Consider the following 21,622-nt stretch of genomic DNA (forward strand, 5'->3'; position numbering starts at 1 on the left):
GCTTGATTTTCAAGCAGCATGCTAATAGTATGAAACAATACAAACATTTCACAGTTCTTGTTAGATGGGATCTCATTCATGTACTGAAACAAAAGTAAACCTCAGTGAGTCAAACATCTAAATTTCTAATTTGTTTTCATTTTTTCTCTGCCTAGTGTAAGCCAGAAAATGGCAACAAGAAGAATAAAAAGGCATCTGATGTTCTAATTTGATTTTTTTTTCTTTTTTTTCCAGAGAAATATATCAAATTGGAAACAAGTTAGCATTATTTTGCATCCTTAATAGAGTGTGCTTGCCAGTTTGCCTTCATACAAATGTGCATGTGTTTGACTGAAGACTGTCAAGTTAAACATAAATATAGATCTCAGTCAAAATTGAAGAAAAAATGCCTGGTGATAACTAATAGTGCAATCCTGTAAACTACTTTCTTACAGCATTTTATTTATCTCGATGTTATTTCAGTTTTTTTAATTTTACTTTTTGTTCTTTTAGCTTCATTATCAGTATTGGAATCTTTTATGGTATCTTGAATGAGGTGGCTGTAAGTTTGAATAGTTCAGAGCAGATGTTACCCTGCAGCCTTGAGCATCCATACAAAACTGACTGATGCAGATTTACATGCTGGGGCATATCCAAGGACTGAAATGAAAATACAGAAATCCGTAATGAAGTCTTAATCCAGCAACGTACTCCATATCAAAGTGGCGATGTTCAGTGTTCTGAGAAGTGCTGGGGGTAGTATTCTTACCATTTTGACCACTTAAAATACGCCATCAAGGAGGAATAAGTTTGTGCCAGTTATCTTACTGATGGCAAGCACAAGAAGTTCCTGTAGACGCTCAGGCTGAATGCTCTAAATGACGTCACCATTCAGTTGGTGACACTCGGCTTTGGCTGAATGATGAGGTTTGACTAAATGTGCTTTAAACCATTAAAGTTAGGCAAGATGGATCCTGAACTTTTGATCTAATAAAGATATGTCTGTCAAGTCTGGTGAATCTGTTATGAGTAAAGGAGGTAAGGTCTGAGCAGAAATACCATTGCTTTGTGATTGAATAGTGTGCTAAAAATTAAAATATTCTGTCTGTTCTCAAATTCTGTGAAGACTGCTAAGTGTTAAGTCAGTGTAACTCTGGGCTTAGTTCTTGGAACTTGTTACTGCCAGTGTAACTTGTGTTGCCAGGTGTAGGAGATATGTATAGGTGTAGGGGCTTATTTCCATTAATACAGAAGAGGAAATCCCTGTTTCTTCAGCCTCTGGGCATGCTTGACTACAGTAAATAAGCCACGCTGGGCAAGCATTTGATGGTGCAAATAGACAACCTCAGGCTGCCACTTTGCTATAAATTCAAAAGGGAACTCCTTTACTAGTTGCTCAACAAATCTCTGAAGCTTTTTGCACCTGGTGTGCCCTTGGCAGAAGCATGAAAAACATGCATGTTTCATACCATATCCAGAAAGTCTGAGTTTTATTGCTGTGCAGCTATGGCATAGCTTAATATCAGGAGCAAAAGACCAATCTAATAAAGAAATATGTATAGCTTTCAATGCAAATGTGAGCTATCATCTAAATATAAAAAAAATCCAAGCAGAGCACTCCAGAGAAGCCTTCCTTCACTTTTATATTTCCTATTTTATCTTGTGCTTCTGTGTTAAATTGTAGAAGTGATTTTGCTAGGTGCCTGCAAGACCTGCTCCATAGTATGGAAACCGTAGGTAACTAAGGTCTTGTCGATGGCAACTGTTACAGTTGTCAGCCCTTTGAGATGCACGGAACATCAGTTATCCAAATGATACTGGTTGTTAATTTAGTTAGGGTTCATTTCTTGTCACCTTAATCAGGCCAAGTATCCTAGACAACAGCAAAGCATTTGTTGCAACTTATTCTAGGTAGGTTGGTCCTTAAACACCAACGGTAACACATCTGGCGGTCTTACTGCACCATCTGGAAATTTGTGGTTGCACAGTGAGATACTAAGGCTTGCTCCCATCACTCTTCCATGCCCCTCCACCATTAACAAGACCTATTTCAAGGAAAATGTTGTTAAGATTTCTTTAACTAATGCTATTGCCGTTTAAGACAAACCCTGTATGGTAGTCATGTGACAGTAGGTATTTGATATATAGGGAAAATTTTAGGGTTATATTGAGGTCATTTAACAAGCTAGTGAGGCCTTGATCTTCTGAATCCTGTTTTGTGAGCTAAATATACAACCATTTTCCTCATCTATATGGTTCTGTCTAAATGTACAAGTCTAGTATTATCGCATATTTTCTCACCATCTTTGGAGTTGAATTTTTTTCTTCTGGTTTGATACTCTTCACACACTGCATGCTTGGAAGCCTTTTTTACAGATTTGTCTATTTAGAATGCTAGAGAATCCTTTTTTTCTTTAAGGATTTATATTCCTTGCATGCTGCTTAAAGGAAAACAAATCTAGATGTTAAATAAATGTATGAAAAGTATGAAATATTCTTCAAGTTTGTAATCCACTTAATATTTAATAAATGCTATATATCATTTTTATAAATATGTATAACTAAGATACAGATAGATTTAGAATACATGAGGGATTACAGTAGGATAACACATTCATCTCTGTTGGCATAGGAAAGACCACTAATGTTTTGTGAACATACTAAGCCTCACTGGTGGAAAAAAATTCCCTACCCTCCTGCAGCCCATTAAAAATGTGGCTTATACAAAGTTATTCTAAGGAGTTTCAGCAAACTATAAATTTCTCATGAAATGGCTGAAGAGAGGACACAATAAAGTCAGTGGAATATTAAATTTGAGAGGAAAAGTGGTGCTAGTGTAAAGGGCTGAAATGATATAGACACAGAAAAGGAGCTTGTCCTTTTTCTGCTCCCTAAAAACGTTCCTCAGCTAAAAAAATTCTTTTTTTTTTTTTCTTTCCTCGGCTTTTTTTTTCTTCTTTAAAGAGACCTGCTCTAGCTGTATAAATAGCAGCTGCTCTCCATGTAGCATTCATCCCTTGGTCTCTTTGCTGAGACTGCTGTGCAGTCTCACCAAGACTTGGTAGTGTGAAGTGAGTTGATAGTTTCTGGCCGAGTGTAAGAAAAGGTGGAGATGGTGAAAGGTGACTGCTTTCGTTCTTCATCTGTGTAGGTGATGTGATCAGTGACTTGATATTGTAGAGCTGGTATCAGTTTTGGCTTACAGACTCCTAAACATCTGAAAAGTGGCACGCTGCCTCATTCTGTAGAGCCGCAGAAGTACTTGAGCAGAAACATCTTTTTTATAAACAGAAGTGCCTGCCAGCAGGGTGCTTCCTTGTGAAATTCCTTTTGGCTGCAAGCTTTAATCTTTACTCCTAAATCCACAGTAGCCTGAATTTGTTGGTCTTCAGGAATCCCTACTAGGACTTCTTTTTACTCAAATTGTTTGGTAAAGAATCAGAGAAAAATTGAGGCTGAATTTGTGGATAAGGGGTGTGATGCTTTTAAACATGATTGTGTTTTATATAAATAAATATAAATATATATGTCTAACTTGTGCTTTCTGTCATGTGCATGGAATTTAAACCAGCACCATGAGTTTTAAGGAAAGTATACAGTCCCTAACTAAATCTCATAACGTATTAAGGGAAAGAAAGCTGGAATAAAGGAAGATTGAGAAAATAGCCTCACCCATATTAGCATAAAAAATCTTTTCAATGGAAGAAGCGCTGCTCACACAAACAGTAATACTTATATTCTTAAAGCATACTGTCCCATCAGTTTTGTTGAGATGTGGACATCATAGTGTCTTTCTCAGTTGCATTCTGTGTGAGAAGAGATTTGGATGGTTTTATTGCTGTTTGGTCAAAAATGAAAGCAAGTGTTGAAATGAAGGAGATCAGATCAGAATGTTTTAGGAAAATATTGCTCATCTGAATCATGGTTAAGGGTACTCGTGTGTGCTGCTTGTCAGTGAGGAGAATAGGTGGTTCGAGCAGACTCATTGATTTGCCTTTCAGTGGCCTAATAGTGCGCACACGGTGAGTTTTCGTGTTTTAGCCAAGGAGCAGTGAATTATTGAAGCAGACTCACTCAGTTGCTTACAATCATGGCAGGTCATTCTGTCATTCTCCAGACAGTTCCACTCACCTGCTTGTGAGCCTGTGGGTAGTCTTTTGGGTACACCAGGACTTTCTCTTACATGTCTGTTTTATCTCTGTTGAAGAAGCATTGAGCCCGTTAAAGCTTGGTGGACATAAAGTAGGTTATGTAGGAAAGGATTTTTAAAGTGGATAGAGAAACAGGCATTTAAAAATTTGTATGTTATACTTCACAGTTGTCTTGATTTTTAATCGTATTAAGACAGCTTGTTTCCGTGATTATATCCTAAATTTCACTCTCCTTTCATGCTAATAAGCTGGACACTATGTCATCCAAACTCTTCTAAATAACAAAGAATAGTGTATGCAACTAAGCATGGTTTTGCTAAGCACTAGAACTTAGTACCCCTCACATTTGGTTCCTAGTGTCATGACTTGCACTAAGTCACACCATTCCGTTTCAGACTGACTACTTAGCCTTCTGTAACATGAAATTGATAATATTTACTACCCAGATTTGTTGTCAGACTTGCTTGATACATGCAAGATGCTTTAAAAGCGGTGATTAGAGAAACCATAGTGCATTTCAAAGCAAAGAAAAACGGGAGGGAAAAAAAAACTACAGGTGTATAGCTAATAGTTTCAAGTAGAAACATCCAGCCTAATATCTAATATCTGGTCCTATGCACATAGAAACAGAAACCAAATTTTTTAAAATTCAGATAAGAGGGATTATTTTACAGCTAAAGATTTTGAACACACTGCTTTTGTGTGATAATATTTTAGATTTATTTCCACAACTTATTGCACATTCATTTTTTGGAGTTTTCATTGCAGAAAATTGCCAGGAGGAATGGATTTTGTCTTCCTCAGCTGGCAGAACAATTTTCCACCTGTCACCCAAATATTTGATGAGAAGGATTATGGTACAGCTGCTGAAAGTTTATACTTTATGTCCATAGGAAGCAAGAGGGTCTGATGAAGCTAACATACTGATATCGAATGTTGGCTTGCTGAGATGCGTATGCTGCACTTGTGATTTTCAACATGTGCTGAAAATTTAGAAGACCCTGGCTGCAAAGGTGTGAAATATAGAAGTGATTGTGGTTGTGGAGGATTTTTTTTAAGCAATCCTTGATTTCCCACCAGTGCTCCATTTTGTTCAAAGACCACCTGTCCTTTGTCAAGTGCCTGAATTAATTACTGAAGCTTCTGGGTTTTCACTTTCACAATCGGGGTTTCCAAACGCTAGTTAGTCTCAGATCCTGTGTAGCAGATTTTATCGGCGCAGCCAGAGGAGTTGGAAGATTTATTTCTACTTCCCCACGAGGTGGCATCCTATGAGATGTCAGTTTTAAGAGAGTATCTTAAAAACATAGATGGCAATTACCTCAGATGTACAACTTAAAAGCAGGAGAAATATTCCATCCTTGCAGGTTAGATGAAATACAGTAAAAAAAAATGTACTCTTTGGTTGCATAATCGAAGTCACTTAAACTACTCGTTTCTTTATAGAATGCTCTGAAACTGATAACATTGATGTTCTTAGACTTCCTTACTCCTGGGTATGCAAACATTGTTAACAAGAGAATTTTTCCTCACAAGCCTATTTGATAGGTACTTAACACTTAAGCCATGGGTTTTGCTATGAGGTTCAGTCCATTTTGAAAATTGAATAGCAATAATTTGAGTATAATATAATTTCACCAGCCTAGAATCTTCACTGTGATATTAGCCTTTTTTTTCCCCCGATAAAGCAAAGATGATCCCTGAAGATGATTCTGGGTTTGAAATTGTTTGATTTAGGGTATCTTATTTATGTTTCACAGCTTTGAAAACTACATTTAGAATACTCAAAAACAGAGAGAACCATTGCAAATATACATTTCTTTGATATTTGTTACTTCAAAAGGCATTTATTATTCAAAAGCAAGTTCATCTGTTTAACAGTTCTCAGGTTCTCTCTGCCCTGGAGTCACAGTAATTGATACAAACATAGTCCAAAATACTTTGTTAGTTCATGTGCATCTCAAGTACAGAATGACTGGCTTAATTATTTTTGTGTTTGGTTCATTAAGTGTTTTCTTTAGTGAAGCACATAAGGAATTTATGTATTCTGTAACATGAATTTTTTTGTCCTCTGACTTTCCTGTAAAAATGAATTTGCATGAAGAAGACAGTTGACATTATTTAGTTTTCAGCAAATAATGGACTGTAGGTGGTTCAAAGATCCACAGGAATTACTAGTATCAGATGTATGAAAAAGGCGGTAGGAAGTGGGCATACAGAAGTTCAACTCTGATCATCGCTCATTGTCTCTTTCAAACAGCGAATAGATGTGCCCAAAAGGAGCAGTGGGATGGTTTAATCAGGGAAAGGCAGATTTTTCTGAATTGCCTGCAGGGGTCTAAAACTTAGAGTGCAGAAGATTTCCAAGAGCCTAATAAAGAAATCAAGTGCTAATGCCAAGGTTTATAAATTCAGAGGACCTGGAAAAAGGAAACAAAAGGGAAGGAACTTTTGAGCAAGAGGAGGAATCTAAAGAGGGAATGTCTTTGTATCAGAGTGACTCATGTCTCCCTCTTGGCACGGGTGAGATAGGAAGGAACTAGTTTGAAGGAGATTCCCTGAATAAGAAAACAAAGAACACCCCCCCCCCCCCCCCCCCCCCCCCCCCCCGCCGAAGAGCAGGGTAGGGAAATTGGGGATCCTGAGAAGACTCGGATCTTAGGAAAACTGAATTATGAGTGGGAGGAAATTGAGGTAGGGAAATGATCATATTTGTTACTTTTTCTAGAACTTTGTTTTATACTATCAAAATTTAAAAACGACTGTGTTTACTCATGAAAAGTCTTTGTGTCTTTGCTTCCAGGTGTTAGGCATCTCTTTGTTTTGGTGCCTATTTAGACTGTGAAGTTATTAAGAGAGAGTCTTAGCCTTGGAAAGATGTCAAAGAGATAAAGAGAATAGAGAGTACTTCGACTCGTTCTGGAATAGAAAGCTTAATAGCACCTAGATCTGATGTATTTGCACTCAAATACAATAACATGAAAATATTCAGTTAGGAAAAGCAGAAAATGCTTGGTTTTATAACCTGAAAGTAACGGAGTCTTCTGTGGTAGGTAGCATCAGAGGATGTAGTTGTTTTATCGTGATTATTGTTACAAAATGAATATCCATATTTATCCCCAGCAAGTTATTTGGTTTGTTTGGGACACTTTTTTTTTTAATCTAGAAAATAATATTACTTACTTCTTTAAAAATTACAATCTTTTCAATAAAAAAAAATTTAGAACTCATTTTGCATTCTGTTTTAAAATCTCACTTTAAAGTTTTTCTAACATCTAAATTATATCTTATTCAGATTTGAAATATTGAAGGATTTATCTCTGGTGCTATCAAGATTTTAAAATGTGAGCTGACCACTAGCAGCAGTATATTTATTCCATAGAAGAATTTAGTGTTTGCTCCTAACTCTTTTTTCCCCTTTCTTTTTTGTTTCTATTATTGTCATAAAAAGATTTAAAATCCCTATTGTACTAGCGTGCAGAACATAAAACACAAAGCACTTCCTGAAAGGTAATTTTCCAGAAATGAAAAATATAAGAATTGTGTTTGATTGTTCGATCTTCTGTCATTCACTGTTGCATTAAAACAACCATTTTTCTGTAACTATGAATGGCCTGAATCTTGAAAACTGACAGTTATAAATGAAAAGCCATAATAATTTGAAATCAAAACCCTTCCAAAATTCCAGTAGGCTTCAGATGATTTGAAAACAAGTTAAGGCTTGAAAAAGATGGTGCACAACAGAAAGATACATTAAATCAAAAAATATATGTACTAAGTACCCTTTAGAAGAGGTTTTGCTTTGGTCAGCAGCTATTCTAGTAATCTCAGCTACAGTAGTGTTTATCTTGAAATGGATGTATATTTATATAACATTGGTAATGGCCTTCTAAATATGATTTCTTAGGGCTTGACCCTGGAAGTTGTTCTGCCTGGTTAAGAGTGGGCAGCATCTGATTCTTAGAATGCCCGAACTTCAGTGTAGGCATTATCTTCCTGTAAGATAATCACTTTAGTACTAATTAGAAAAAGGTCTGTGACAGCTACTGCTAGTTGAATATTTAATACTGCTTGTGAGTGTATATATATGTATATGTATATATCTTGTCTCATAGAGACATAAATATTGTGTCATCATTTTAAATTCTGAAATGCTGGGGTTCTGCAGTATACCTCCAAGAAGCCCGCTTCTGAAACAGTGAATTGCATTAGTTCAGGTGATCAGTATGGGAGGTGAGTTGTGCGATATAGATTTGGCTGGTAAAATACAACTTCCTATTTCAGCTAAGTACTTCTAAATTGTTTTAAAAGGGGGTTGAAATGTCTCATAATAGTCTGTCTAATCTTGCTTTGCTATTGATTGCAGTAGCCAAACTGTTTAGGACTTCAACATGAAGTAAAAATTTGGGCCAAATATTCCTTTCTTTAGTCTTTTTGTTCCAAAATTTTTACCCTCTCCTGAAGCTTGTATAAGTCTCTTCTGTGATCTCTGATTTACATAGCATCAAGGTGAGAACTCAGCTAGGCAATGTAGTTTGAAATGAAGAGGTTGCTTGTTGCTGTTTTTACTCATCTGTTTGTGGGAGATCTTTTAGTGTGTGTGGCAGGAAATGTCATTTTAATTGGGGTTAGAGTGAGACACTGAAATGCAGAAGGACATTTATTTTAATGTATCTGAAATACTGCTGTTTGATTCTTCTGTTTAAGTATGATAAAGGGACCAGTAAAGAAAGTCTTGTGTATCATAAATCACACTAAATATTTAAGATGCAAAAACTCTAGTTACTGCAACACATTAAATGGGTGTGATTGCAGTCCCTGTCTAATTAGGTAGCCATATGGAGAACAGTAACATCTCCATTAAAAAAAAGCAAGGAATGCAAATCCATAGTGAATTTTCTCAGACTGTGTAACCTCAGAGGCACAGAACTGCCTTGCAGCCTAACCTCACACGGTGTAGGATGATGAGTTGCCTTGCTTACCTCTGCTAGGAATTGTGTGGACTTCTACTCAGTGACGTAAGTTAAGTTCTTGCCAGATGCCAGTTTCATCTGAATTGTAACAGGTGGTACAACAACGAATTCAAGCAATTCTAGTAGTACATCTTGCCAAAGTATAATATCTATCTATGAGTCAGCTGGGGTAGGATATAGAGAATCATTGCTCTTTTGGTGTACTGTGATCTTTGTTTCAAACTGATTTTAAGGGCACTTAACATTGTGCCAGTTACGTTTAAGTGAAAAGATGCACCTTGACTTATCTCTTTATGTTAAATGTTTTATTTAGGGATGAGCCACTTCTACAACTCAAGGTCACTCTGCTGGTGATAGCATAAAATATTTTGTACTTCACTCAGTTTATCTGTTGGTGAGGTGAGCTGGATAGGAGTCCCGCAAGAAGTGTAGAATTTGTTGCTTTTAGGTGCTCATTGGTAACATGTTAACGAGGATCTGAAGCCACAGCATGGCCTGATCCCATGTGCAAGGAGAATTATTCTCTTAAATTCAGTGGGGCCAGGATTTCATCCTTTGTGTCAGGCCCTAAATAGCAAATTTAGTGGAATAACAATGGGAGATTCGAAGTTCTCTGGCTGAATGCTCCTTATTGAACTGTCCACTGTTCTTCCTCCATACAAGGGTGTTGCTGCCTCGTGAGGCATTCAAAGCATTGATTTCTGTGCATCTCCAAATTCTTATAATGCCATTTTTTGTTATTTCCTATAAAGCTTTGGTTTAATAAAGCCTGCAGGGGACACAGTGTTACTAAAGATTGACAAGATGGAAATTGGCATAAACGACTAGCAGTAAAAAACTAAGAATTATGATAATATTTTATGAAGTATGTTGTGAATGTCATTTAAAATATTGTGGCCATATGCAAAATAGGCCCCTTTTGAGCACATTTGAAAATCATCATAATCTCACAGCACATATACAATATATATGTTCATGCACAGATAAACAGAGTTCTAAGTGAGAGATATGTATTATTAACAGAGATGATGACAAAATATATTCTCTTTTTCCATAATCTGCTAGATCTGTGGATTTTTTTAGACTTATTTTATTTCATCATAACTTACCTTTCATCTAACTTCATCTCGTTATTTTCGGTGAAATCACATATATATTGCCCTCAGCTATTCCTCTGTTATAGTGTATTTCCTTCATCTGCATAGAGACTGCGATCTCCTCTCTTATAATTTGGCTACACTGTATGTGTTCAGTCCTTTTAAATCTTCCTTCATAATTTGATCCTTCCTGGCTTATTTTTGTTGTTGCTCTCCAAATTTTCTCACAAAACTGACCATATAGTGAAATAAATGTACTGGGACCAAACCCATTCTTGCTAAAAATCAATGGGAATTTTCTGAGTTTAACTGCAGGGACTAGAATTTGACTCAATAAAAAGAGTTGTAGTAAATGAGAAGCTTGTATTTCAGTGCTTCTATATTCATGTTTGAGTATAGGAATTCAGAAAATAAGACACCTAGGCTTATATGGTGCTGAATGAATGCCCATGGATCCTACTGTCTGCGATGTAAGCTGAGAAAACTCACTGTCTTGCAGGCTCTAGCCCTACAGAAACCATTTTTCCACCTTTATATCACCTTAAAGGGGCTGAAGTAAATGGAATCAGCGTAAAAGCATATTGAAAATTTCCTGTAAGTGGGTATGAAATCGCAGTTTGCTTATTCCACTGCTGGAGTGCTACAGTAATGCTGTTCGTACCAATGTATTTCTCTGTGGTTAACGCTCTGATCCCTGTTAAATCTACAGCAACTGTCTAAAGGAAATTAAATTCAGTGTTTGAGAGAAAGGCAGGTCTGGTAGTTAAGGCACTGGACTGTCACTCAAGAGAATAAGGTTTAATTTCTGCTGCTTCCACAGACTTTCTGTCTGACCTTATGTGACCCATTTAATCTCTCTGTGCCTCAGTTCCCATCTATAAAATTGGGTATAGTGATGATGCATTTTTCTGATGCTTCAATTTTCTTGGTAGCTCTTACATTTAAATTAATGTGATTGTGTGTGTATATGTCTCTGTCTCTCTCTTTCTCTCTCTCTCTCTGTTTAATGTCATGTAAAACAAATTCGTGACAACTGTTGCTTTCTTCAGGTGTTATTAGCTTATAATAAAATCCCAAATGGCATTTAGTCAAATAAATGAGATGATACATAGGGTGGAATAACATGAAAAATGTATATTTTCCTTTCCTTCCCTTTCAGGAAATGATAACAGTGAAGCCCTTCCAGAGTCTATCCCGTCTGCTCCTGGAACACTGCCTCATTTTATGGAGGAACCAGACGATGCCTACATTATAAAAAGCAACCCCATCGTCTTACGTTGCAAAGCTATGCCAGCTATGCAGATTTTCTTCAAGTGTAATGGTGAATGGGTCCATCAAAACGAGCATGTGTCTGAGGAAAGCATGGATGAGACTACAGGTAGGGCTGATGTATCCTTTTGAAGATATATTTGAATGCAGTGTCTATCAGCAGTATATAAAACAGAACAAGGAAGAGGAGAGCACATTCAGAGATAAACGAACAGGAAAACTGTGGATGTGACTTAGTTGGACTTAGTGGAGGAGTGGGAGCCAGCTCTAATTCCTAAGTCGTATGGTGATGTCAGCTCTGCCCAGAGCACAGCAAATAAGCCTTGCTAGGAGGGCAGGGTGTATCAGCCTAAGCTTGTTGCTGCAGTGCTGCAACAACATGTTTTAGTTGGCCTGATGGGCGGGTAAAGCCAGCTCACGTCAGCTTGTGATGTACCATATGGACACAGCTGTACAGAGTTGGGAGATGCTGTTTTCCAAAATGCAAAAGGGGAAGCAGAGGTTTGGAGGAAGTAAGAAAAGGGCAGTGCTGAAAGGCAAAGAAGGCAAATACGCATCCTGGCAGAAAAGGCATAGTACAAATGGGGAGGGAAGAGTGGGAAGAAAAATGAACCTAGATGCAGGAGGCAATATGCAGAGAGGGTAACAAACTGCATATGCACCACCAACTTTTCAGAGTGGAGATTTGAGGCCTGATTCAACATTAACCAAAGACAGTGAGCTCTCTGAAAAAAATGTATAGTTTTGGGGGCAACAGTAGTTTTGCATATTTTGATTGCATAATATGTGGTGGGAACTACAAAGATGGAAAACCTATGCTTTTATGAAACTCCTCAGCCAGGACAAAGCTTGAAAAGCAATGGCGGTTTTGCTATGCTGCATGACTTGAAATTCCCCTTCACCCCAGCAGTGATAGGTATTAGATAGGTAGTGAAGCTAAATGGGAGAAATCCATTGTGTAAATGCATATCTAAAAGGAGAGAATGAGAAGAGAGAAAGCTGAAAAATGATCAACAGATTCTATTGTGCTCCCAGCGCACCCTATATCCTTTCTCATTTAGAAGCATCTTGATAAGTATTGCAAACCAATTTAATGCTGTGCCGTCTTGTAATTTCACAATTTTGTTTTGTTATTGCTTTGTTCCTCCTTTTAAATTCAAAGATTGCTAGGCAACTCCATGTCTTGGAAATAGCGGTGTAGGCATAACATCCTCTCTATCATTACAAGAAATTCCTTTTTAGGGGAAAAATGCCATTTAAAAAGAAGTTACATTTCCTAAAGTGGCAGTGGTATTTGGCATTCTTTTGTAAGTGACACATTCTGAAGAAATTTCATACTAAAGGCTTTTTGTAAATGCTAATCTGGATGAATTTTAATTTTTACTGTTACCTTTTTGAAAAGAATTTAATAAGCATAACCTTTACTTCCAAAGGCATTGCTGAATCAATATATAAGAAATGTCGTCCATAAATGTTTTTCTTCCATATGGTTAATGAAAATCTGTCTTGTGAACACTGCAATTACATTTTCTAAGGCTTGGATTAATAGCAGAATAAAGAAAGATAAAGCAACATTAGACTTTTTTAGTAGCACCAGTAACATTGAGGCTTGAGACATAGAGGGACACACATAGAAAACGGGGTATGGAATGTAAAGGTTGCAGATTTGATTTTAGCCCATGGTCAGAGATAGTCCTAAAAGTATTGTTCCCTGAAAATAAGTGTGGTCCAGACCACTTAGTGTGTCCTGAAAACTACTGTAATGGTCCTGAGAACATAAGAGTGCAAGTAAAGTCCATATGCAATAAAATGTTGAAGGACACGCATGGACATATTCTCTCTCATGATTTATCCATAAATTATTTTGGAACTCTTCCCCAGCCTTCTGTGGACAGCAGACTATTGTTTTTTGTTTTTGGTTTTTTTAATGTGCATAATGACAATGTCCTAATTTTTTGGAGCCAAATCTGGAGCATAAACATGTCTTACCAAGCATACACAGTATTCTGGATACTGTGTAGCCTCCATCTGTGAAAAACTGCATTAGATTTTATGCCAGGAATAGTGCCCCTGGTTCAAGAGTGTGATAATCGTGCATTAATTGAAAGGGAGTCACACTAAATGAGAATGGGTCTGTCCTCTTCCACACTTCCACTATTTGTTAAGAAATGAAAATTCTGAGAGAATATACAGATGAGTGGTTAAAAATAACAACAAAGCTCCAAAACAAGAGAAAATTTAAGGCTCAATGCAAAAAATGTATCTTAGCATCTCTACAAATTTTTTCCAGCAAGCTCTTAGCCAGGTGTATGCAAGAAGTATTTGGCAGTGGTACATGAAGGCACAGTGTCGCTGGTGGATTTTACCTACAGCTCAGTATTGTGCACCTATAAAAGGACAGGAAGGACAGCTGTTAGTAGGCAATGGGTATATTTTGTCATTGTGCTGAATATGAAATGCCATTTTACAAGATTTTGTTTTTATAGAACAGAAATAGTCTTAGAGTAAGATAGGAGTCAATATATTAATTTGAAGAGCAGGAGCAGCATGAGAGGAAGGATGGCTTTGCAGTTAAATACTGATGCTGGCTGCCTGAGGATGTACCATAGGTCCTGGTGGGCTCGCAGAGGTTGAGCTGACGCCTTTGCTCTTGTGGCTTTGGGGCTTTCTGTGCAGAAAGTCAGTGCAGGCAAGCCAGCACATGCTGCAGCTAGCGCGGATACAGGTTCCCACCCCTGTGCTGCTGCAGTCAACTGGTCTGTTAGTGACCGTATCATTTCATGTTGTCCCGCCTTAGTTTCTGAGCTGCAGAAGGGAGATAATAATCTGTAGTCTGCCTTTTCTGTTTATGCCCTAAACGTGACGGGACAGGAACTTTTCTGTATGCACTCTGCCTCATAAAGTGAGAGCCTCAGCTACTGGATGCTACTGTGGTAAAAATAAAATAGTTATGGTCTGACTCATTTCCTTCTGCTTTATTTTTCTTGCCTGAACATTGCAGCCTGCACCTCAGAATTAGTTTTAAAATATTTCAACTTTTGCTTTTCCCACAGGATCAGACCTGCTAAGAGTAACTAGAATTTTCTTGTCTGATAAATAAAAGGATTACAGCAATAACTGCTGTCAGCGTTTTTCTCATTTAAACAAATAAAGCTGACAAATGCTGAAGTTCTGTGCAGCTCTGTTATGTTTAGTACATAGAAAGCAATTATTCATCTGCTGCCAGCATTAGTCTATCTGCAACTAAACCATCCAACAGTGCAGAAAGCTTATTAGCATATCAGTACCATAGTCATAATTTTATATTCTGTAAGGCTGTACTGTATAACAAAAGATGATGGTTATAATTTGCACAATAATTTAAAGGGTTGGACTTGCAGTGCTTATTAGAGTTACACAAGTTACAGGTACAGTGTTGCTCTTGTTCATGACATGCCTGTTTTTATTTGCATGGATTTTTTGTTCTGTGTCATTTTTACGAATAATTTTTCTGGCATTTCTTGAGATGCAGAGGGTAAGTGAATATATCTGTTTGGTGAACTATAGTGATGATAAACAGAGGACATATACCTCTGTCCCCGATAGTTTTGCTCTGTGTAGTTGCTTCTAAAAGAAATGAAAATAGATGTACTTTTTGTGTACAGAGCATAACTTTCCCCAGTGACTAGACACACTCCAGAGGTCCATTCCAACCTCAACAATTCTGTGTTTTTGTTATTTTAGATGCATCCATTTGGTGTATTGACAAATTGAGAGACCTTTAAAAGGACCTGAATCCCTGCCCCTCGCATTCTCAAAGTGCTGAACCTCCCAGCCTCTGAAAACCATGCACTTTTTGGTTGCCTGATTCAAGACACATGAAATGCTAGTTGATTCAGAAAATACAGGCTGCTATATTTTAATTAAATAATGTATCAATGAAAGGTAGAGCTAGACTGGAGATTTTCTACCTTAACAAACATGGAGCTGTAGATGTCTGTATTCAGAATGATGACTGCTCAGAATTTGACGTAAATAATGTGTGTAGGAATGATTCCTGCTCCTCTTGTATGCGTGACAACTTTTTTGCTTGGTATCAGTAAAGGTGCTGTTGTTACTAGCATGGACGCACCAGGAAGGTTTGCTGAGCCACACACCTAGTTTGGTAAGGGAATGATCCACTATATTATGCATTTCTTAAAAATGGAGAGAGTTCAGAACACAGTGTGTCATAGCCAGCTAGGTGGATGCTAGCACTTCCAGCAATGCTGTGGTTACTGGCTGATGACAGGGAGTATTCTCTTCCCCAGGAAGTTGCCACTTAGTGGTCATGGTGGGACTAAGCTGATCTTGGGATGGGAGAATAGCTAGAGATACTCAGGTGCAGCCAAAATGGCCAAGTAAACTTTTGACCTTTGCAACTGTTCAGACAGCAGCACCTTTACAGCAATGTACAGAGCAGCATTGTGTTTGCAGACAGCATAGATGTAAGGGCTGGTATGATGCATATGGTTGCACAGAAGTGCCTGTCAACTAACTGAATGCTGGATGAGTGGTTCCGCGCTGCAGGCAGGCCCGCTTCTAAGAAATTGTCAGTATTTGTCAAGTACTTTTTTGGGTCCTTGTCCAAGAAGGCGTTAACTAGATGAGTTGCAGCCTTGTTGGACATAGCTGTAAATTAGCTCTGTAGTTTTGATGTTCTGTAGCTTTGGTTGAGATCATTCAAGGACCTCATACAGCTAACTTTGCCATAGGCACAGCATCAGGAAAGTGTATGTTTCTCAATGTCATAATACATCATGATGAGATGCTTAAACTTTACCCAGGTAAGACCTGCTGTGTCAAGGCACCAGGACTCAGATGTACTCTAATGGAACTTACTGTAGGTGCCCTTATCTTTAGTCTATAACGATCACTGCACAAAGTGGTTGTATGACTGAGAATTCAAGGATTCACCTCTGTCAGAGCAGCTTGGGTGTTTAAATTGAGATGGTGCATTTTCATCATCCAATTTACAGTCAGTGTGTCACTGAGGAGAGGAGTTTCTGACGGAACTGCTGAGTTCCATGCGCTCTATTTAGTTCATAATGGCTTGTTTTCACTGTGGCAGAAAATAAAGGGATTTTTCATAAACAGTTTTGTTGAGAAATACATCGACATATTTAAAACACAAAACAACACATAGAAACAACCAGGAAATCTGTTTATTACAGAATGAATAAATATTTGAGTGACTGAAATGATTATTGAGACAACTTGGGTAGCTTTCACAGGTTTGGCCATATCTTCAGGTATCATTGTGAAATGTGACAAGCCAAACAGAGTAAATGAAAAGAAATAAAAATGCCCTTTGCGTACTGCTGAAAAAGTAGCACAAATTTTGTGTTGCTTTATAGTACTTAGGGCTCATCTGACCTTCCCCACCCCTCCTCAGTCAGCATCCCCAGTGGGCCTTATCTCTTCTGTTTACTGAAGGAACAGGTTGAATTCCTAGTGCCTTTCAGAAGTGAAATACTGAGCTGTTAATGATGCCTGAGATTAAGTGAAAACCAATTTATGGAGTTCAGGTTTAGAAATTTCTTGCTGCTTTATAAACTTCACAGGCATGGAATATTTTCAGATTGAGTTTTCTTTCATTTCCAGTGAAGGGGAAATAAGTATCTTGGGATTGCACAGGAGAGAAGGAAGAAAGTGGTAGGCATGAATGTTTTCCATTTTCAAATTAATGTTTTTATGACTATCTCTTTCAAATGATTCCTAATGCCTTTTAACCCAGAATTAGCAAAGTCTCAGACGTGACGACTCTCCTCTCAATCAAGGCTAGCCAGGAGTAAAGATGGGAAAAGCCCTGTGCATTTCCTTAGACTGCTCTCATTTACATAACTTCCTGGGCACAGGTGAAATTTAGCAGTATCACCCTTCTGCCTAAAGTGTTGTCTTGTATTTGTCTTCAAGCTTTGTCTGAACCAAACACTTCTTTTGTGAATTATTGGCATAAAGTATCTAATTGTCTAGCTGCCTAAACTGGAGAATTTCTTTGTCCATAAAAACCTAGAGCCAATACTAGATAGACTTTTCATCTGGGGAAAGAATGTTGGTCATGGATTGTTCTTCCTGCAATGCAAGCACATAGAAAATCTTTATGGACCATAAAATTATCAATGCTATTTACTTCTCCATTAGCATACTCTAAAAGGTGAGCTCCAGGTCCATTTGGAATGGGTTAGAATTACTGCCGTGAGATAGGGGCTTTCCAGAGGAATGGTTCTAGCTCTGAGGAGCTAAGGGCAGAAACGTGGGCATAGATGTAGGGGAAGACATGCGTTTGTTTTTAGAAACAACAAGCAAATTTACGGTAGACAACCAACAACATTGCACTGCAGATGAATTTAATGAGGTTATACTTTGGGAAAGAAACCGTATAAAATAAGTAAGGTGTCTCTGCGATGTTTTTAACTTTTCCATTTGTGACAGCTGCAAAGAAAGGCAAGACTTCAGTTTTGCAGTTGATTCACTTTTTTCCTAGAAGGATAGAGTGGCAAAAATGACGATCTCCACTGGTGGACTTTGAAATTTATTCCTCCTCTTTATTTCCTCCTCCTTCCAAACTGTAATGGATTGAGTTTAGCTTTCTCCATACTGTGATACAGAGGCGTAGCATTTGTCTCCTATGTGAGGAAATGGCTTTTGGGTAGAACTGCATCAGTGATGGCTGGAACTGAGGCTGGAATTCACTGGGTCATTTGATTAGTTCCTGTCATACTTGTATAGTTCTGGCTGTTTTGATTTGATTGGGGGTAATTGACAGGCCTATCAGGGTACTTCAAATAGGTTTTCAAGGGCACTGAGAGCATTTGCTGGGAATACAGTTTTATTGTATATTATAAAACTCCAGATAAACATTCTGGGAGAAAAAGGCACAAAAGAAAAGGTTTCTGAAGGAGGTGTTATATTCTTCCAAAGACCACAGTGGGTGGATAATTCATTTAACTCAATGCATTATGACCTAGTTGGCTTTTAGAATTTAATTAGTGATAATATAGTATTGTCAAAGTAATTAAAGCTTTTCCTTGATTAAAAATGGAATTGTTTAATTAAAAGAAAAGATTTGGCTAACCTTAGCTCTATGCCCAAAGAAAACATCCTATATCAGCTAATTTTATGTATCTTTCCACTTCAGGCTTAAAAGTTCGAGAGGTGTTCATCAACGTGACAAGACAGCAGGTGGAAGATTTTCATGGGCCAGAAGATTACTGGTGTCAGTGTGTTGCATGGAGCCATCTAGGGACCTCAAAGAGTAGGAAGGCATCTGTCCGTATAGCTTGTGAGTAAAGCAAATGTTCTGCTGTTCTAGGTTTTGTAAGGTATGGAAAATATTGTTCTTTAGAGTTTTATTTAATTTATATATATAAAAAATGGATAGAGCTGAGGCACTGCTGTCATAGCGAGTTCTCACTATGAGATACTGTAGGAACGTCACAGAAAGCATACCATATTTTTTTTCAGAGCTCCCTTTTATTTTAATGTGGATTTAATGCTGTTCATAAAGACATTTATAAGAGCCATTACTGAAAGGTCAGGTCAATCTCATAAAATTATTCATAATCTAGGTGGGTGGTCTCACACTTTTTTACTGTACAGTTGCTGTGAAACATAGATCAGGTGGTTGAATCTGTCATCCAAACAAGTTATAAAGAGGATTAGAAATAATTTATTTTATGTAACAAGGGGAAACTATTGTTCCTGCATTTCATCGATGGACTGGAAGTTCGGACAAAAGCTTCTCAAAGTCAGGCCATGTACTGCATGTGTTTTAATGAAGAAGTTACAAGTGCAGCACATGCTTCCCATTTACATCAGAGGATCGGCTCTCCTTGTGGGGAAAGCAAGCTAATAAAAATCCTCTTTGTCAGACTTCTGGCTATTAGGATAATTCTGTCTCACTGCCATCCTGGCTGTGACCTAATGTCACTAGAGGCAGATGGGAATGGATGTGAGGCTTGTGTGCTACACAGATGCTGACAACTGCTTTTTCTCATTCCTTCTGCAAGGCCTTATGCTTTGTCCTTGGAGCCTGTGACATGGCCTATGGAGTTGTGTCAAACACCTGGTGTGATACCCGGTATTTAAAAGTTGGACCTACATAGTTGTGCTGAGCTTTTAAACTACTTACAAACCATGCTATATCTCTGCTGCTTGTCCTAATGGGATTAGAAAGGAATCCCACTACGCAGAGTAGTGAATTACTTGGTTAAAATGTCTCTCTTTCCAAGTCATACCAGACAGGGACAGATTCATTATCAATGGTAATTTTGATGAAGGCCATGTGGTTATGGTAGTTGCCATCACTGTTTGACTAGGGAGCATCATTGCTTTGTATTTTAAACAGAAGGAGTAGCTATGGTATTGCAGGCTCTCGTAGGGTGACAAATGTTAAATAATAAATAACACTATAGATTACTTGAGGATTGCGTTTGTGTGTGGTTGTGGGTTTTGGTTTTTTTTGTTGTTGTTGTTTTTTAAGATCATCTCTTTTAGCACAGAAGAATCATTCCAGAATTTTTAATATAGTGGGGAGCAGAGGACATTTGTCCCCAGATAAAAAGTGTTCAGACTCGGTCCATCTCTGGTCTTCATATCTGAAATAGGATGCTGTAGTGTTATCACTCACAATCAACAGATCATTGTTTGAAAGAAGAAAAAATGGAAAATGCAAGAATGCCATCTTAGCAAGAGGGACATCAAAAGGACAGAACCCAAATAGAATTGTTATAATACAGTTTTGTGAGACTGTGGAGATACTCAAAGCCTCATCCAGTTTTTATCTTGCAATTAGATCTGCCACATTGTTCTAACAGAATCAGAGCCTGAACCATCTTTTTGCAGCAGTGCTGCTAGCCATGAATTCAGGAAATTACTTTCCCCCAAACTCTCATGAACCCTTTTCCTTGAAATCACAGTTCGGGTCTTTAAAGGCCTAGTCCCAGGAAGTGATGGGAACAAACTGTAAAGAGATGGGAGAGGAACTTTTTGGGGGTGGAGTGGGGGTGATCAAGCAAGGAACTCTGAATGGCAATCTGGATACCGTTCGAGCAATTATTGATAGATCTTTTTTCTACAATTATGCTCTTTTAACAGGATAACTGAAAATAAAACACTTGGGTTAAGTAATAGGACCATGTAACAACCCCTTGATTTTATAAATGACGGATTTTTTGTTGGCTGATTTAATTTGAATGTGTAAATATGTATAAATTCAAGTTTTTATTTCACTGCATTAACTGTCATAACATTGAATGAGCTGATAATTCCCCCATATTGCTGAGCTGCAAAGGACTATTATTCTGAATTGAATTTTTATTGACTTTTCTCTGCACTGTGATTTCCCAACCCCATAACATGGCGATATGAGTAAGAAACAGAATGAGCAGAAACAGGTGGAGCTGTGTGTTGGGACTTTTAAACCCATCACTGTGGTACCAGATCTTTTGCAACCACATCCCCAGCTGCCAACAATAACTGCAGATAGCTTATTAACCTAGCAGGCACTCCAGAGAATGCTCTTCGTTTTTTACTTTATGTAATGTACTGACTGTGGCTGAATGTTGCACCCGAGAATGGAGTTCCTGTACTGGCCATTTGCTATGCTACTTTTACTTAAAGCTATGGTTTTTATGAAAAGAGAACAGCACTTCTTGAGTGCAGAGATGATGGGATTTGTTGGTAGTCCAGATAGAAAGAAATAAATAGCTGCCAATGGATGTCTGTAAATCCCCCACCATGAATTTTCCAGGCTCACCCTCTAATGGACCCGTGTCATCCTGTCTCTGGTGAACAACCTAGCTACTTAATTTGGGGAATGGATTTCTGACTTAAGGAATACCCCACAGAGGCCTAGAGAGGAGAGGAGAATGTGCAGATCTAACTTGTGATAGCATACAGAACCCTTAACTATTTCATTTCAGAGCTTTTTTGTAGCACCTGTTACCGTGTTGCATAGTATGGCTTTATTTATTTATTTATTTATTTATTGCACTTAGAGCCTAGAGATTCTGAATTGTGAGTCTACACTTTATATCTCTCTGAAAAAAGAAGTAACTTTCTTTAGGGGAGTGTAGAATGCAGAGAAAAGGAGAAGATGGAGCTTACTCAATTTTTCGTCCTAATAAAGACA

At 37.9% G+C, this 21,622-nt stretch overlaps 1 protein-coding gene across 1 annotated transcript in view; it reads left to right on the forward strand.

The window, feature by feature from the left end:
• Positions 1-3,900: 3,900 nt before the first annotated feature.
• Positions 3,901-21,622, forward strand: part of UNC5D (unc-5 netrin receptor D) — a 102,743-nt gene continuing 85,021 nt past the window's right edge. The window contains exons 1-4 of the mRNA XM_067312273.1: positions 3,901-4,001; positions 8,677-8,715; positions 11,346-11,578; positions 18,629-18,772. Of these exons, the coding sequence (XP_067168374.1) occupies positions 3,901-4,001; positions 8,677-8,715; positions 11,346-11,578; positions 18,629-18,772 (517 nt within the window). The remainder of the gene's footprint in view (positions 4,002-8,676; positions 8,716-11,345; positions 11,579-18,628; positions 18,773-21,622) is intronic.

This window comes from Apteryx mantelli, chromosome 29, assembly GCF_036417845.1.
Source record: "Apteryx mantelli isolate bAptMan1 chromosome 29, bAptMan1.hap1, whole genome shotgun sequence".
Classification (NCBI taxonomy): domain Eukaryota; kingdom Metazoa; phylum Chordata; class Aves; order Apterygiformes; family Apterygidae; genus Apteryx; species Apteryx mantelli.